We start from the raw sequence: 15,830 nt of genomic DNA, 5'->3' as shown, positions 1-15,830 counted from the left end.
GCTTGGCTACATCTCATTGTGAAAATGATTTACTCTCCTGAGTACAATACTGGAGGACTGCGGCACCTGTCATGTGTATCACTGTAGACCATGTGAAATCATCTTTAAAGAATTGGATGCTGGACCACTATTTATAGTAACCGTTCCTCACACAATGCCTCATTCCCTGCTGACAAACACATGGTCTCATCACAGTTAACGCTCCAGTGGAGAGCCACATGCACACACCAATAGCATTGAAACACATGGACTCTTGTACAGAAATATCTATACATGTCCAGTGTCAAATACTGAATGTGAAAGCTTTAATGTTCTTATTATTAACACTTATATCAATGATGCAATCAGTGAACTGTTTTTGTATCATTAAAACTATATCTAAACCAATTTCTTGACAGTTCTTGCACTAAATGCACGACTACATACTAGTTTTGTAGTAACATTAAGTAAATAATTTGGACTGACAATCATAGTATATGTGACAAATATCAGGAGTCGAATATTACACATTACAAAAACCACAACAAAAAGAAGGTTCGATTAAAAAAAGGTTACTTAGTTGCTTCCATCCAGCTAGTGCTCCGAACCTTTCTGCTTTTAATGGTGATTTCTAGAGGCATTTTTTCAGGATTAAACAAATTAGCAATTTGAAGTGAGTGAGTCACAGACCAATGTGATTATGAGCAATTTACCCTTTGAGTAACGTCCAGTGTAGACAAAGCAAGACCAATCCTATGCTTTAATTAGTATTCCTAGTCAAGGCATTAAGCTCACAACCTTGGTAAATGATGGCAGAGGTCAATAACCTGGGCATAATACTCTAAATATTTGCTGCTCTTAGATGGCTGAAAAGAAAGATAGACAGTAAGTATTGATCTGCATGGAGGTGCAAATGTCTCTGACACTTGTTTGAAGCTGTTACAAGAACTATAATATAAATTTACACAGGCTTTGCTTCATCCAGGTGTGTCAGGATAAGTACTGATGGGATTCAAGACATTAAATCAATTTCTGGAATACATTCTGGTCCATTTTATGTCAGGTAATTCCACTGGGCATCATATGGGGCGAACATGGCTTCTGCTCATTAGACTAAGCAGACAACTGGAGACAATATCTAAGCTTCCTTTCACCTTCATTGAACAGCCTTTCACACAATGTTCACCTACTCTCCTGACCAACAAACACAGCCTTTTGTTTATGAATACTGGTTGTGCTTTATCTTCTGACTTAGTTACTTTATGCTAATCATCTTCATAGTTTAGAAAACTTTAATTAGTTCATTTTCAGAACAGGAAATTAATTCCTGCATAGCAACACAGTGTTCTGTGGAGCACAAAAAAATGTATTATAGATTTCCTCTCACACACACACACACACACACACACACACACACACACACACACACACACACACACACACACACACACACACACACACACACACACAATGACCTACTGCTGCAATCGTAAGGTTGACAAATTTCTAGATTCCTCATAATTACTTGTGTGACCTCAGCTTAGCCTTTTTGCAGGTGGAAGAACATTTCCAGTGAATCTTTAGACCACAAATAAAGTGAGAATTGGCTTTTAAGGCACAGGAGTAATTTATTGATCACTTTATTGAACTCTAGTCCGAAGGAGTGAAAGAGATCTATGTAGCAGACAGTATGGCCTGAGGAATTAAAGAGTTATTTGCTGTCCTGTACATTAGTTCAGTATGTCATTTAAGAATAAAAAGTCTATGCTAGCTGTTAAATTGGCTGGAGCTGTTTAAGCAACACTGAAGGAACCTTTCAACCTCAAACTGTCCTCATTCATTAGAAGGATCACAGTGGATCTGAAGCGCACAAGTCTAGCAATTTAGAGCTGCAAATTCACTTATCTGCATGTTTTTGGGAGACGGAAAGGAAACTGGAGAACCCAGGGGAACTCCACATGGGCATAAAATGAACATGTGAAACTCCACCAAGACTAAGCCAAGCTCAGGATCGAAGCATGTGCCGTAGAGCTGTTACTCACTGCACCACCATGCCATATTCTTCTAATGTCCTATAAGGCAAGTTTCATAGTTTTTCAAAATACACCCTTCTCCCTACAGTATATACTGCACTGTTTGTGGAACATATGCCTATAATACACCAGAGGTGATCCTGCACACATTATGTACCCTAGCTTTTGGATACCCATAATGCACTGCAGTATTTGGTTTGATTCATGTGCACCTTCATTGAGGAAGACTGTGATCATTCCTTCAAATTTTTCTACTTGATTTATTTGTTTTGAAAAGTCATTTCTACAGTCACATATATCTAAATTTTATTTTACTTTTACCTTAATGTCTGGTTTGCATGGATACTAAATTGTGCAGAACACCATGACCATTGTAATGGATCAACCCATTTTAAATAGCAAAATATTTTACTTTATACTACAATCAGGAATTCTGTTTCCTATAGGTATGTAGTGCATGTAAGTATGTAGAAGTATCATTTTAATTATTGGGTTCATTTCCATAGATATTAGCAGTTAGTTCTGTATGTACAAACAGTAAGAAGAAATTAAACTTTAGTCACACTGAAAATACTGGAGGGCAACAGCTGAAATAAAGGGCAATGAGCCTATTCATGATGCAATCTTCATGCTTATTGGACACTAAATTATCATCTTGACCAGCCTTTCATAAACAGTTTGCGTCATTATACTGTAGTTTTGCTGTACAGACTATAATCCAGTTATGCTGTGTAATACTAATCCCTGTGGGCACTGCAATTATAGAAATACAATCCTAGCATCATCCTACAGGAGGGAACAATAGGCACAGCATCATCACTGCTAGAGAGATGACAAGCAACAAGCTTGCTATGTCATAACTGATGTAAATTTCACATTTAATACCAAGAAAGATTTGGAGCAGGAAGTTATTTAGGCACTGGGAAAAACGTAACAAATGTTATATCGGCTAAATGTAGTCTATGACAATCAGAGATAACTTAACATACAGTACCATGCCACGAACTCCAACATTTTAATAGCAGTGAAACAGCTGCTTTATTATGAATTCTTTATGATTGTTTATTCTCTGACCTGCATGTGTATTAATGGAATTAACATTTACATGCAATTACTTTTATGTTCCTGATGATTTGCTATTTATTTAGAGCAATTCAATGTATTTTGTATTTCTAATTCTGCACTAACTTAATGAAGATCTCACCTGCAGTGTTTTCTCCTTGTTTCCTAGAAACCTGCTAGACACCTAATATTGCAAGTGAAAGCACATGAAACATGAACATGAAGATGCATGGAAACCTGAATGAAGCTTTTCCAGAATTATGCTGAATTTAAAATCTATTACTTTGATGTAGCCTCTAGGTTTTACTCTATTTGATATCAGTCACCTATATGTTATATATTTTAAGTTCAAAAAGATCAACTACTTTGTAATGTTGGTAAAATAGGAGTGTAAGAATCCAAATATTTGGATTGATGTATTGAATTAAAAGGCAGTGATTAAAATTAATTGATGCAATCAGAAATAAATTGTAAGTGTAAATAATTCATATGTTTTTGCCGATAGGTAAATAATTTAATGGGCTTGTCATTGATTTGCCCATAACTTAGTCCCATAGTCTTTCTCTACTTAATCATTGTTTGCAAATTAATGGTAGACCTACATCAAATTCTGTACAAAATTTGATCACATTATCAACTGAAGGCTGCTAAACCAATTCAAAACAAAAGGTTGGAAAACAATGGAATAGTCTACAACCTACAATGTTGTGGTGAAATACTTCTTTTCAGCTTAAACAAGAAAAAAAAAGGCCAGATTGGTAGCACTATGCATGATTGCTCTGATTGCATCTGACATGAGATATTATACACCATCGACACCTCATTGCTCGTTCCCGTGTTCCCTGAGATTTTGTCTTCTAATGTCATTTAAACTGGGCAATATAAATAATGATGTCTTAACACTATGTAAACAAATGCTCTCTAAAATCGAAACAGTCATTTAATCAGGTTACCAATCACTAAGAAACAGATATTCACTACTACTAATTGGTGAGTATTGAAATGCACATGTGAAATCCATTATCGTGATTATCTGAATATCCTGTAATCCTCTCAAAGTAACAGTTCATACTGTTCTGTTCTGTGGAAAAGCCTTCAGCACATGGACAAATCTGTGAAATGAAGATGCTATTAAACATCCAGATTAAAAAGTATATTTTTGTATGAAAAAAAGAAAAAGAAACTGTGAAAAGCTGAATTATCTTTAGCTTATCAGAGTTAAGGTTAGTGCAATATTAGTAACTCGATGGATGACATTTCTTTCTTTCAATTCATTTCCTTTTTTTCTTTCGATACATTAATGCTGAAGATATATTTGTGAATGGAAGCTTGTGACGAATTTCAAGATCTTTAAATAATCATTTAATCCAAAAAATGGGGTTGTCAACATAACTGCTGTCACTGCTAGTAACATGTATTTGGGATAAAAGAGCTTTTGTAAAACTTGTAGATGTGGCTGAAGACATTAGTCATGTTTTCTGGCTCATTTGGCATTAAATGAAGTCCACATATCTTAAGTATTGTAGAGCCTGCAGGAACAAAAGGAAGCTGAGAGGGACAGATGAAGAGAATATCAGGTGGTGATCTTTTAAGATGAGGGATGTGGCCTAGTAAATTGTGCTGTGCCTCATCAAGCTTCTCTGAGAATGAGAGCAGAGACTGAGTCCAGGGCCGCTTACATCACTGTTCCCAGCAGAAGACATAGAGAGCTGTTCAGATTACGACACCCACATCACCAGGTAGGTCATGTCAGAGTTTATGTATAAGCCACTGGAATTTCTGACAGATAGCAAAAAAAATGTAACTTTCTCACAAAAAAGCAGGCACTGATTCTACATACTATTAAGTTTAACTCAGCACAAAGACAGACTTTAAAGAGCACCACATTAACCCATACAGCTGCAGCTCACCATAAAAAATGTTAAACAACCACACGTTATTTAAGCAGCTTTGTGCAAAGAGAGCTGTTATACTGCTGTAGGCCTAAAGCCAAAGGAAATCACAGCTGTGCCTATATCAGTATAACAGAATGATATAGGCCAATATTGCTTTTACACAGAATTTAATATTGAGTAACTGACATATTGGACACACACTGTCCAAATAATTTATTTTATTTTTGAACTAAAATATATATCCAAAAGAAACCACACTCACTGCCCTTCAGACTAGCTAATTTACAATGTTTGGTATGTTCCTGTTAAATGAATCGGCTGAATTGTCTTCCTTTCTTCCTTTACACTTACATCTTATGATTATCCACATTTAAGTCAGTAGTTGCGTTCATGAAAAATGCAAACATGGACAATTAGTAATAAATGTCCTTGTTATTCAAAATATAAGCATATAATTGGACAGCTGCTAAAAAAATGTAAATCAGAACTAACTGTTGTGAATAAAGAGTATAAATTACCTTATGGAGCATAATCATGGCTCATTGTCGATCTTTACAGGTGTAATAGCTTTATGTTATAAGGTATATACACTATATAGCCAAAGGTATGTGGACATCTGAGTATTAATTATCCATTTTAAACAATTATGGTAATTTATATTGTGTCCACATTGCTGTTATAACAGCCTCCATTCCTCTGGGAAGGCTTTTCACTAGATTTTCGAATGAGGCTATGGATTTGCATATTTACCGTTGGTGCAAAAGGTCAGGCACTAATATCAAGTGAGAAGGTCTAGTGGTCCATCATTCCAATTCATACTAAAGGTGTTCAGTGGAGCTGAGGTCAGGGCTCTGTGCAGGACATTTGTGTTCTTCCACACAAATCATGATAAACCATGCCTTCATTGAGCTCATTTTGTGCACATGGGCATCGTCATGCTGGAACATGTAGTATTCTAAGACAATTGGCTAGAAGGTTGTTTCAGTTTGATTTGAACTTATAGAGAAATAGCTTTTCTCTCTCTGCAGGTACAATCCAAAACAGCCTCTGTAACGTCATTAACATCATGCAGATTTGCAAAGCAATATCAAGGCAAAGTAAAAGTTAAATGACACCTTTGTGTTACTGTACATGACCTTAGAAATTTATAATAAATACAACTGCAACCATAGGGGCATTGTAGAGCAGCTCCAGATATTATGGACTTCAACTTCAAAAGAAATTCTCTGTAGCACTGATTAGTTTAAAAAAAAAAAGATTATCTTAAATAAGCCACCAGTTGTTGAACTTGTGGACATGCCATATTGTGTAATTATTTAATATGATGTAAATAAATGATGCTAAATAATAAGGGTCCTTGCTGACTGGCTGTAAGTTACTTGGCTAAAACTAATGGCAAATATTTAAATAAGAGGGATGTATTTGCTCTGTCAAAAATTTAATGCCTGTCATTTGTGAACATGTACTGGGGCTTGAGAATAGGCAAATTAAGGACATAGGCTACTGACAGACATGAACTTGTAATACAACTTCACCTCCACTGATGACAGGGTCTAGTGATGTGAAAAACTGACAGGCCCAGAAAATTTCCTAAACATTTCAGTAAGCAGGGTGCTGATGCAAAGTGGCAGGTTTATGAAGCAGATGGAGCCTTCCTTAAGGGCTACACAGTCAGATGTACATCAGTTCTGATGTGGTTTTGCAGTGTAAGTGTTTATCATGGTTTGATATTTATAGAGTCACTTCCAAGGCTAAAATTTGTTTCCAGGTTATTTTGTCAAATGTAAATGGCATAAAAGAACAATTAATGAATGAGCTCTCGGCAGTGCTTTTCTGTAGTAATATGGACTTAAGGTCCAGCATTTTACCCTCAGGTGTTTCTTACATACCCACAGCAGGAATTAAGTTCCTCTAGCAGCAGCCAGCCACTCAGCATGGTAGATTAGAGCAGGTGTCAGAACAGAATATAAAGCATCTCTGCTGCTTTATGATTAATAAAGCTTCTCTAAATTGTGCTAGGAATATCTATTGCTTTGGCTCTGTGTCTGGATCAATTCATCAACCTGAAAATATGTGACACTTAAGTGTCCCCATGTGCTGTCAACCCAGATAATTATATATCCACTGACTGATTCCATAGCAATCCACTCTAGTGCATGCAGGTTTCTGTGGGATATTATGAATGACTGCAGGTAACAAATTTGTCAAACTTCTGACTTCCATGGTTTTAATTTATCTTAGTAATGTAACTTAAAATACAGTATGTACTATAACTGTGTTTGAACATATACCCTTAAGAAATTTACTTATAAAGGACATCTACACTAAAAACTATTGCAAAGGTTTCAAAGGTCATAGTTGTTGATGTTTTTATTGTTTGTTTGTTTGTTTGTTTGTTTTGTTTATTTTTTTGTGGAATAGAAACATTGATTATTTCAGCAGTTCAAAATAAACCGTTTTTTTGTTGTTGTTGTTGTTGTAGTTTGTTTTGACCTGGGGATACATTTCTATGTGCCAGAACAAGATGGATAAAAATACCAAAGTATTAGTGTTTTCCACACGTCCACAGAAATTCCATAATTATATTATTCCTTCAAAAATGTGTGCTGGCCTGCAAGCATGAGAGTTTGTGTTATTTGTATTCCACATTTTAAAACCCTTTTAAAACATGACTAATTTTCTGTTAATGGTTTTAACCCAACTGTTGGATTAGTGGTGTCCTTGTATTTATAAACGCTTTTGATGAACGCGTGAGGTCGAAAAAGAGGCTTGGTTTCTCTGGCAACCCCGCAGCCTCCCCGTCTCCATGGCAATGGCGGGCCAGTTTACGGTCTGCTCGCGCGACGCGAAGATCGCTTTTACGCAATGGCTCATTGCGCAGTAAACACACAGCGTCATCGCACATCAGCGCGAATGTGATCTGAATTTTTATTGATCAGCCTGGTTACCAAAACCTGCGACTAGGTGCGTAAAAAGGTTTGCTCGGGGAATTCCACAGGGTCGTCAACCTGTGACATTATAGGCGTTCGATTAAAGCGATGCTATCATCTTCCTGCATGCTACAGAATGGATGAGTATTTTTGGTTGTGTGTTTTAAATAAATCTAGCTAAATACAGAAAGCCAATAGGTATTCAATTAGCCACCGTTTACAACTTAACAAAAAATTATCGCCGAGTACAAAAAGCCATAAAGCATAGATATCAAAAGCCTGTATTGATCTAGTGTGTGTTCAGAAGCCTGGAAGGACAATGCAATGAAGTTGGGGTGGGGGGCGGGGGGTGTGAAAAACCACGGTCGCTTTAAACCGAAGGATGTAGAGGCAGCGCTCGAGCATCGCAAGCCTCGCCTCTTACCCTTGGAAGCATCCTTTTCTTCTTTAGGTTTCGCCACTTTTGCGCTCATAGATCCCAGTTTGGACGCGTAATTCCCCGATTTAAACTGGAATCGAAATCCCCCCGTTGTTTGAGCTCTTTCTTCTATCAGATCCTTGCCAAATCCAAAACAAAGGTACCAGGTAATGAGATAAAGGCTCTGCAAAACAGATTGGGAGATTATACAAGTCATTCATTTGTTGACATTTAAAAAAAGAAGCCCAATGTAGCTGATCATCGACCCGTAGCATGGTATATTCGTGAATACAGCTTTTGCATGCACAAAAACGGCGAGTTTCAAAAGCGCGCTCTGTTTTCAAGTCAACACTAAACACCTCGTATGTATATTAACCTCGTTTTTTTACGTGTCAGAATCTTACCTTATCCCGTCCACATTGCCTCCTACATCAATGCACATTCGCATAAAAAAGACGCATCCGCCGCGCACGTCGCTCTGTTCCATCTAAAATCGCGACCCCCCTCTCCAGCTTTGCTAGGAGCGAACAAAAAGCGAGGAGAGGAGGAAAGAGGGGGGTTCCACCGAGTGTCCGCAGACGTAAGCTGTGACACACGAACCAAAAAGCAGAGGAACCACCTACTGAATTTACAGAAAAGATGATATCATAGCCTTTACGCGGAATGTAATATAGTCTACTACCGGGGGCAAATTTGCTCTGACCTATGGACCTATGGTATTGCACAAGCTCACAAGAAAATCCAGACAATGCAACAGGGTATGAATGTACATCCTCCCAGGTGATATCTGCGCCGGCTACAGTAGGGCAATGAAGACGAGAATGAAAGAAGAGATGCGAAATGTAAGGTCATTAGTGGAATTTCTATATGATGCGCTCTGGGATTTGAGGATGGGGTCTGCATAGCGCTCTGCAGGATCCCGAAGCTAATACTCCAAACCAGATGTGCTGTATAACTAACAACAAGAACAACACAGAGTAATCTGTTCTATACACGACTCACAGTGGTCTTGATAAATAAATGCGCAACATGTGTCCTTTCCATTTGCGTGTGGAATAACAAATGCATAACAAAGCGCAGCCACTAAAACACTTAAAGAGTAAATAACAAATAATGCAACGTGAGCATCTTTCTCACAGACCTCCGTTTTTACCAACATGTAGAAAAATATTTGCATTCTTATTTCAGACTTTCCATGTGTTAAAGAAATTATTAAACACATACATGTGAGACTTATAAAAGAAGTAGTAATTTATTTGTATCCCAGTGCATAACTGTACATTTTCACCCAAACCCATGGGTCCTTAAAACTTGACTTTGCCTGCTTACCTTTTGACTTTGAGGAAACTGCTGCAAATCTTTTGATGGTCTTTATAAAAAATATATATAAAAAAAAGGCACATGGAAAGACAGACGGATGTCCCTGTTCTTTCTTCTAAAACTGGTAACGGCTGCCACTGAACGAAATACTCAGCTTTCTACTCTGTCAGCATTTGATAACTACAGGACAATGTAATGACTTGATAAAATCCGGCTGAAAACTACTGTGCTTTCATCACCTGACCGGATTGGTGTTTTTTCCCCTTCGGGTGTGAGGAAACGGTGCAGGATCCGCATGCTCCTATTTTTAGGAGTAACTAGACGCCTGCTTAAGGCTTTTCCCCAAGGAGCCTTTAGGATTTAAACCGGCAGCATTAGTCCAGAAACTGCATTTCCAGATAATATCTGAAACATGACCACCCTGGAAGAGTTGCCAGGGTGGTTTGCTTTAATGGTAGGTTGTATCGTATTTGTATACACAGTGAGTATTTTTCAGGACTACACATTGTAAAGCAAAAACCATCATTTCAATTTCAGTAAATCTCAGTAATATGTGTAAAATAAAAAAATAAATAAATAATAAAAAAAACACGTTAATTTTTTGGTACATTTTAAATAAACTTGAAAGAGTTACACATCTTAACAAAAGAATCAGACTTGTTTATTAATCATTTTCTTTAACTTTAAATAAAATTTCCTTATTCTGTAAAATTATACTATTAAAAATGGAATAATCGCAAAAAATGACATAGTCTGTTTTTAGAACATGAGTATATAGATAAGTATATGCACAAATTCATCCTACATATACATACTGCTCAGCCTGCTACTGTTGTCTCACAACAAATGCAAAATCCAGGGATGGATCTTGTATTGCTCCACCAACTTTGCTGATCTCCCTTTCAGATATCTCCTCCACAAACTTTTCCCAGTGCACAATCAGGTACCATTAATGTTGCAGCAGTTACAGTATACAGTCTGGAAACCTCAGCTTGCCTAGATCTACTCCCAGCTGTAATTGTCAGCTCATGCAAGGAGACCTATTGTCTGTCTTGGCTGTGAAGAGGGCTTCTCTTCAGACTTGATAAAAGTGATGTTACTCTCTGGTGTTCTCTACAGCCAGTTTATACCTGAGGCTATTTTAGCAACTGTTTTGTACACATGGCCCCAGTGGTCTTCACCAAAGTCCTTTGCACAGCAGCTTAGGTTGTGCTCTTGTGACCCTTAATCTAGTGATATTTTGCTCTTTCCTCTGACACAGAAGGTAGCAGGACTTGGCAAACCATCATAAACAGTCTGTATTACAAACCAGACACAATACTTGTCTGCTGGCAATATGATGACCTCGTCTGTGCTGTAATGCAGATTTCCATATTGTCCATGCTCTCTGCTGTCTAAAGTCCTCCATCCTGCTAGCACGAGCTTCCTCAGCACCTGCGAGAACCTCCCCTTGGATCAGGTGGTGTCAACAATATTGCCAAGGATTTTTATTGACTGCTCAGAGATAATAGTGAGAAGTAACATTTTGCACCAGCTGACCCTTCAGCATCAAGGACATAGATCTAAGGGTTGGAAGATCATTGTTTCCCATGAGATGGGCCTTGGACAATCCATCTGGTGCCAGTTATGATGCTGCTGCAATGGTCAGACTTAAAAGTGTTTTCCCTTGCACTCCACTTCAGCAGATTTGACCATCATTTTCATCTCAAGCCTGTTATGACTTGTAACCTGAAATTACTGAATAAATCTAGAATAAGGTCCTTGGTGTCACTGTAAAGCTTCTGTCCATTTCAACTAGTCTGTCTGGTATGGACCAAGAGGAAGTCCAACTATAGGTTGACAAGATCTCCTCTTCCCTCACATGCTTTTCACCTTGGTACACTGCTCCATGGACCAGGTCTGATGTTCACTTTTTGAAGTAGACAGGGGTTAACATGGGTACTCTGACAGGTCAATAGCTATGCAGCCCCATACATAGCAAGCTGTGATGCACTGCATGTTCTGACATCTTTCTATCATAGACAACGTTATTTGTACTACAGTAATTCTTCTGTAGTGTTGGCCTAGATGGGCTAGTCTTTGCTCTTATGAGCCTTGAATATCCATAGGCCTGTCAATGGTTCACCAGATGTCCATCCTTGGACCACGTTTAGTACTCACTAACAAATTTTATAATGTAATGTAAGCAAATTTGTGATAATGAGCATGTTAACTTCTTTATACAAAAGTTTAGATTTTCAATGAGCCTCCATTCCAATGAAAGCACATGTTCAGCAGACACACCTATGGATCAACTCTAACATGGATTGTCAGGTATTACACAAACTCGTGGAGCCTGTCTTAGCTTAACTGCAAAAAATTGGACATACCAAATACTAAGAAACACTGGAATTCATGTAAAATTTCAAAGATTCTACTTTTAATTCAGTATCATTTTTAGTTATCCTGCATGATCATGAAACTATATCTATAGTGGAGTCAGCAGTTGTCAATATTTTTTCCATGAATATAATTTTAAACATATATTTAACTTAAATATATAACTTATAAGATGAGGAGGAAAAAGGAATCAAAGACAGTTTCAACAGATTATTAGCCTTAATGTACAAATCAGTGTGGGCCAAATGAGCAGCAAGCTAGCCAGCTAATCAACAGGCAGTCAATAAGTACAGTTTCTCAGGATCTTTTTCCATTAGCAGTAGTGTATTATAATGTAATTACATAATGATTATATAAGATAAATGATGATGTTCTTACAGCTATTTTCTGTCCTTATTTTCTAGAAATGTACTGAAAAGCAAGCTGACATATTGAGGTCACATACTGTACACTGTGTAGTCACCTTGGGCAATTGGGGTAGATAGGAGATGAAAAGGAGGTCATAGCAGAGGTGCAGGTACAATAGAACAGAGTGGGGTTTAAAAGTATGTCTCCTCTTTCAAGGATTCACGAAATCAGATACCAGAGTCCTTGAGCAAGAGGTTGTTATTGTTTACCACTGCCCTTTCTTAAGTGTATTCAGCTTTTCCTTAGAGGTCATGCCCTAGTCAATCATGCCCTGACAGCATACTTAAACAGAGAAGGCTAGTTGCCTGGTAATCACCAAAATTTGCATTATATCTTTCTTGGTTTGTTTAGAGGAATTTCTTGAATCATTAAGATCAAAAATGAAAAAAAAAAAAGAAAGAATTTAATAACAGCATAGTCACAATCCTCAGTGTTTTCAAATGTACTAATCTCATTTAACTATGACATTCTGGATAAAACATATGCTGTGGAATTAATAATGCATAATACACTAGGCCATTTCATCAACCATCATTAAGCATCATCGGGCTTATGAGGGGGTAAACAAAAACAGGGAAATCAGTACTGTTGGAGATTGTGTTGTAGATCACATTTCCTTGCTTAGAATTCGTATCATTGGTATATAATTTTACATATAGTGTCTTATGCATACATACACACATCTGTACACTACATAATGTACCATTGCTGCTTCACATCTCCAGGGTCGTCAGTTTGATGAGCTCCGGTTACAATCTTTGCAGATTTCCATGGTCCCCTAGGTTTTCCTGTTTCTTCCCAAAAACACACAAGTACGTGGAAATATTATACTGTGTATATGAGAGTGTGTGTATGTATGGCATGCTGTGATGTTCCAATTTAGTGGGTATTTACACCACAAACCCAGAGTTACGAGGATAGGACCCTAATCTACTGTAAACAAGAACAGAATAGAGAGCTACTGAAGATTAATTGAGGTATGTTAATTTTCATGGAGGGTGCCAACAGTTCTGGATTTACTGCTGATTGAATTCACATATATAAGGATACAAAGCTTATTTATCCAGTAGATAAATAGCATGAGAGGAGCATGACATCAGCAGCCTTTACCAACATACCAGCAACATCTGTACAAACATGACCATCATGGAAATACTGTATGAGTCATCAGGAAAAAACTTTTCCTGTGTTTTCACAAAAAATAAGTGACAGAAGTTAGCAAATGAACACCTAAACAAAATTAATGTACTTTCAAAACAAGTCTGTTAGACTAATGAAGCACAATAAGCAACGGTATGTTTGGATGCTTTGGGCTTGTGTTGCAGCCAATAGCATGGGGAACATTTCACTTATAGTGAGAAGAATGGATTTAATTAAACACTAGCTAATTCTCAAAGCAAACATCACACAGTCTTTTAAAAAGCTGAAGATTCTAAATGAAGATAATGATTTTAAACACACCTCAAACCCCACAATGGTTTACCTCAAGAGACTCAATCCGAAAGTTTTAGCATGGCCCTAAAAGTACCTCAAACTAAACATCAAGTCAACTGATAGACCCCAAAAGAGTAGTGCATGCCCATGCTACAGAATCTCACACAACTTAATGCATTGGGAGAAGAAGGGGGGGGGGGGGGGGGTTAAAGAATCATAGCAAGCATCCAAAAGCATTTTCATGTCGTGATAGCCAGTAATCTTGATTAGTTTAAGCTAGATTACTTTTTTATTTACATATTTTATAGTTTCAAAATCATAAAAAATTAAGTGTGTGTGTATACTTTTGCTTATATGTACACACACAATTTCTGTTACCTGTTACGTGTGTGTACATATAAGCAAAAGTATACATACACATTATATCATGTATATATAGTGTACAAACACAAACACATACAGTATGTGAGTGTGTGTGTGTGTGGGGGGGGGTGTTTGTACACTTTTGCTTTTATAAGCAGTAAAGCATCAAGCTCAATATTTAGATATGCACATGAGTCAGACTCTGAATAGCTTATGGTGACCTTAGGTCTTACATAATATATTGGACTGATGCTGAGATGTCAATCAATATGGCTGAGCATGTTTAGTAGCTTGAGGTCATGCAGGTCATCCTGCTCTAAATAAATGAACTGTAGTGTCAGCAGCCAGGTGACACACCAAATGAGTCTTCCAGAACAGAAATGTCAATTTTGCAGATGTCATGGTGTACACAGTTTGGTGTACAAAGTTACAGTTTGTCTGGTAACAACTTGAGTCTATTGACGGACACAGGAATAAAGGCTTCCTTTCATATAAATGAAGACAAATTGAATGATCAAGGAAAATAAAAATGTGTTCTATGTGGTAGTGTTCGAACGTCAAGGCCACTAATTTGTCTGCATCTGTTATTTGCTTTTAAATTAGTCAAAAAAAAACCCACTAACCTCCAGGACATTTAATTTCTTTGTGTGTGTGTGTGTGTGTGTGTGTGTGTGTGTGTGTGTGTGTGTGTGTGTGTGTGTGTGTGTGTGTGTGTGTGTGTGTGTGTGTGTGTGTGTGTGTGTGTGTGTGTGTGCTAATGAACATGTCAGCTATGACACTGCACTGTGATTCACTGTAGCAAATAAATTCATCCAACAGGCCAATCATAAAGGCCACTTGTTCATTTACATTTACATTTACAGCATTTGGCAGACGCCCTTATCCAGAGCGACGTACATAAGTGCTTAAATCTCTAACATTGAATACATTAATGCTGGTTCACTAGGTTACATACTTAAGATACCATGAGTTTAAAACATTTGTTCAAAGTTACAATGAAAGGTCAAAGGTTTTTTTTTTGTTTTTTTGTTTTTTTTTTATAAATGCAAAAGATAAGGAAAGAAGTGCTAGTTTAAGTGTTTCCTGAATAAGTAGGTCTTCAACCGCCGCTTGAAAATAGCCAGTGCCTCAGCTGTCCGGACCTCTAGGGGAAGTTCATTCCACCACCTTGGTGCCAGAACAGTATAGTTGTAGTATACTTGCCTCTTACCCTGAGAGATGGTGGAACCAGTCGAGCAGTGCTGGTAGATCGGAGGTTGCGGGGTGCAGTGCGAGGAATGATGAGGGCTTTGAGGTAAGAGGGAGCTTGTCCATTTTTGGCTTTGTAGGCCAGCATCAGTGTTTTGAATCGGATTTGTGCAGCTACTGGAAGCCAGTGGAGGGATCGCAGCAGCGGGGTGGTATGCAAGAACTTTGGCAGGTTGAAAACAAGCCGGGCAGCTGCATTTTGGATCATTTGCAGAGGACGGATTGCGTTCATAGGTAGACCTGCCAGCAGTGCATTGCAGTAATCCAGTCTAGAAATGACAAGAGACTGAACAAGTACCTGAGCAGCCTGTGTGGACAAAAATGGCCGAATCCTAATGTTGTAGAGAAGAAACCGACAAGA

The 15,830-nt window shown here is 37.8% G+C and overlaps 1 protein-coding gene across 3 annotated transcripts in view; it reads right to left on the bottom strand.

Moving 5' to 3' along the window:
- Positions 1–9,013, bottom strand: part of fgf13a (fibroblast growth factor 13a) — a 97,172-nt gene extending 88,159 nt beyond the window's left edge. Inside the window, exons 1-2 of one of the 3 annotated variants that reach the window (XM_027135817.2) lie at positions 8,722–9,013; positions 8,324–8,501 (exon numbers count right to left, since the gene is read on the bottom strand). In XM_027135817.2, coding sequence (XP_026991618.1) covers positions 8,324–8,372 — 49 coding nt within the window. In that variant the 5' untranslated portion in view covers positions 8,373–8,501; positions 8,722–9,013. Of the gene's footprint in view, positions 1–8,323; positions 8,502–8,721 lie in introns of those variants that run through there. The other 2 variants (XM_027135819.2, XM_047802650.1) reach the window with 2 other exon arrangements.
- Positions 9,014–15,830: the final 6,817 nt, after the last annotated feature.

Source organism: Tachysurus fulvidraco, chromosome 17, assembly GCF_022655615.1.
Source record: "Tachysurus fulvidraco isolate hzauxx_2018 chromosome 17, HZAU_PFXX_2.0, whole genome shotgun sequence".
Classification (NCBI taxonomy): Eukaryota; Metazoa; Chordata; class Actinopteri; order Siluriformes; family Bagridae; genus Tachysurus; species Tachysurus fulvidraco.
The sequence above is the reverse complement of the archived record's forward strand: the minus strand, read 5'-3'. Positions and strand labels throughout refer to the sequence as shown.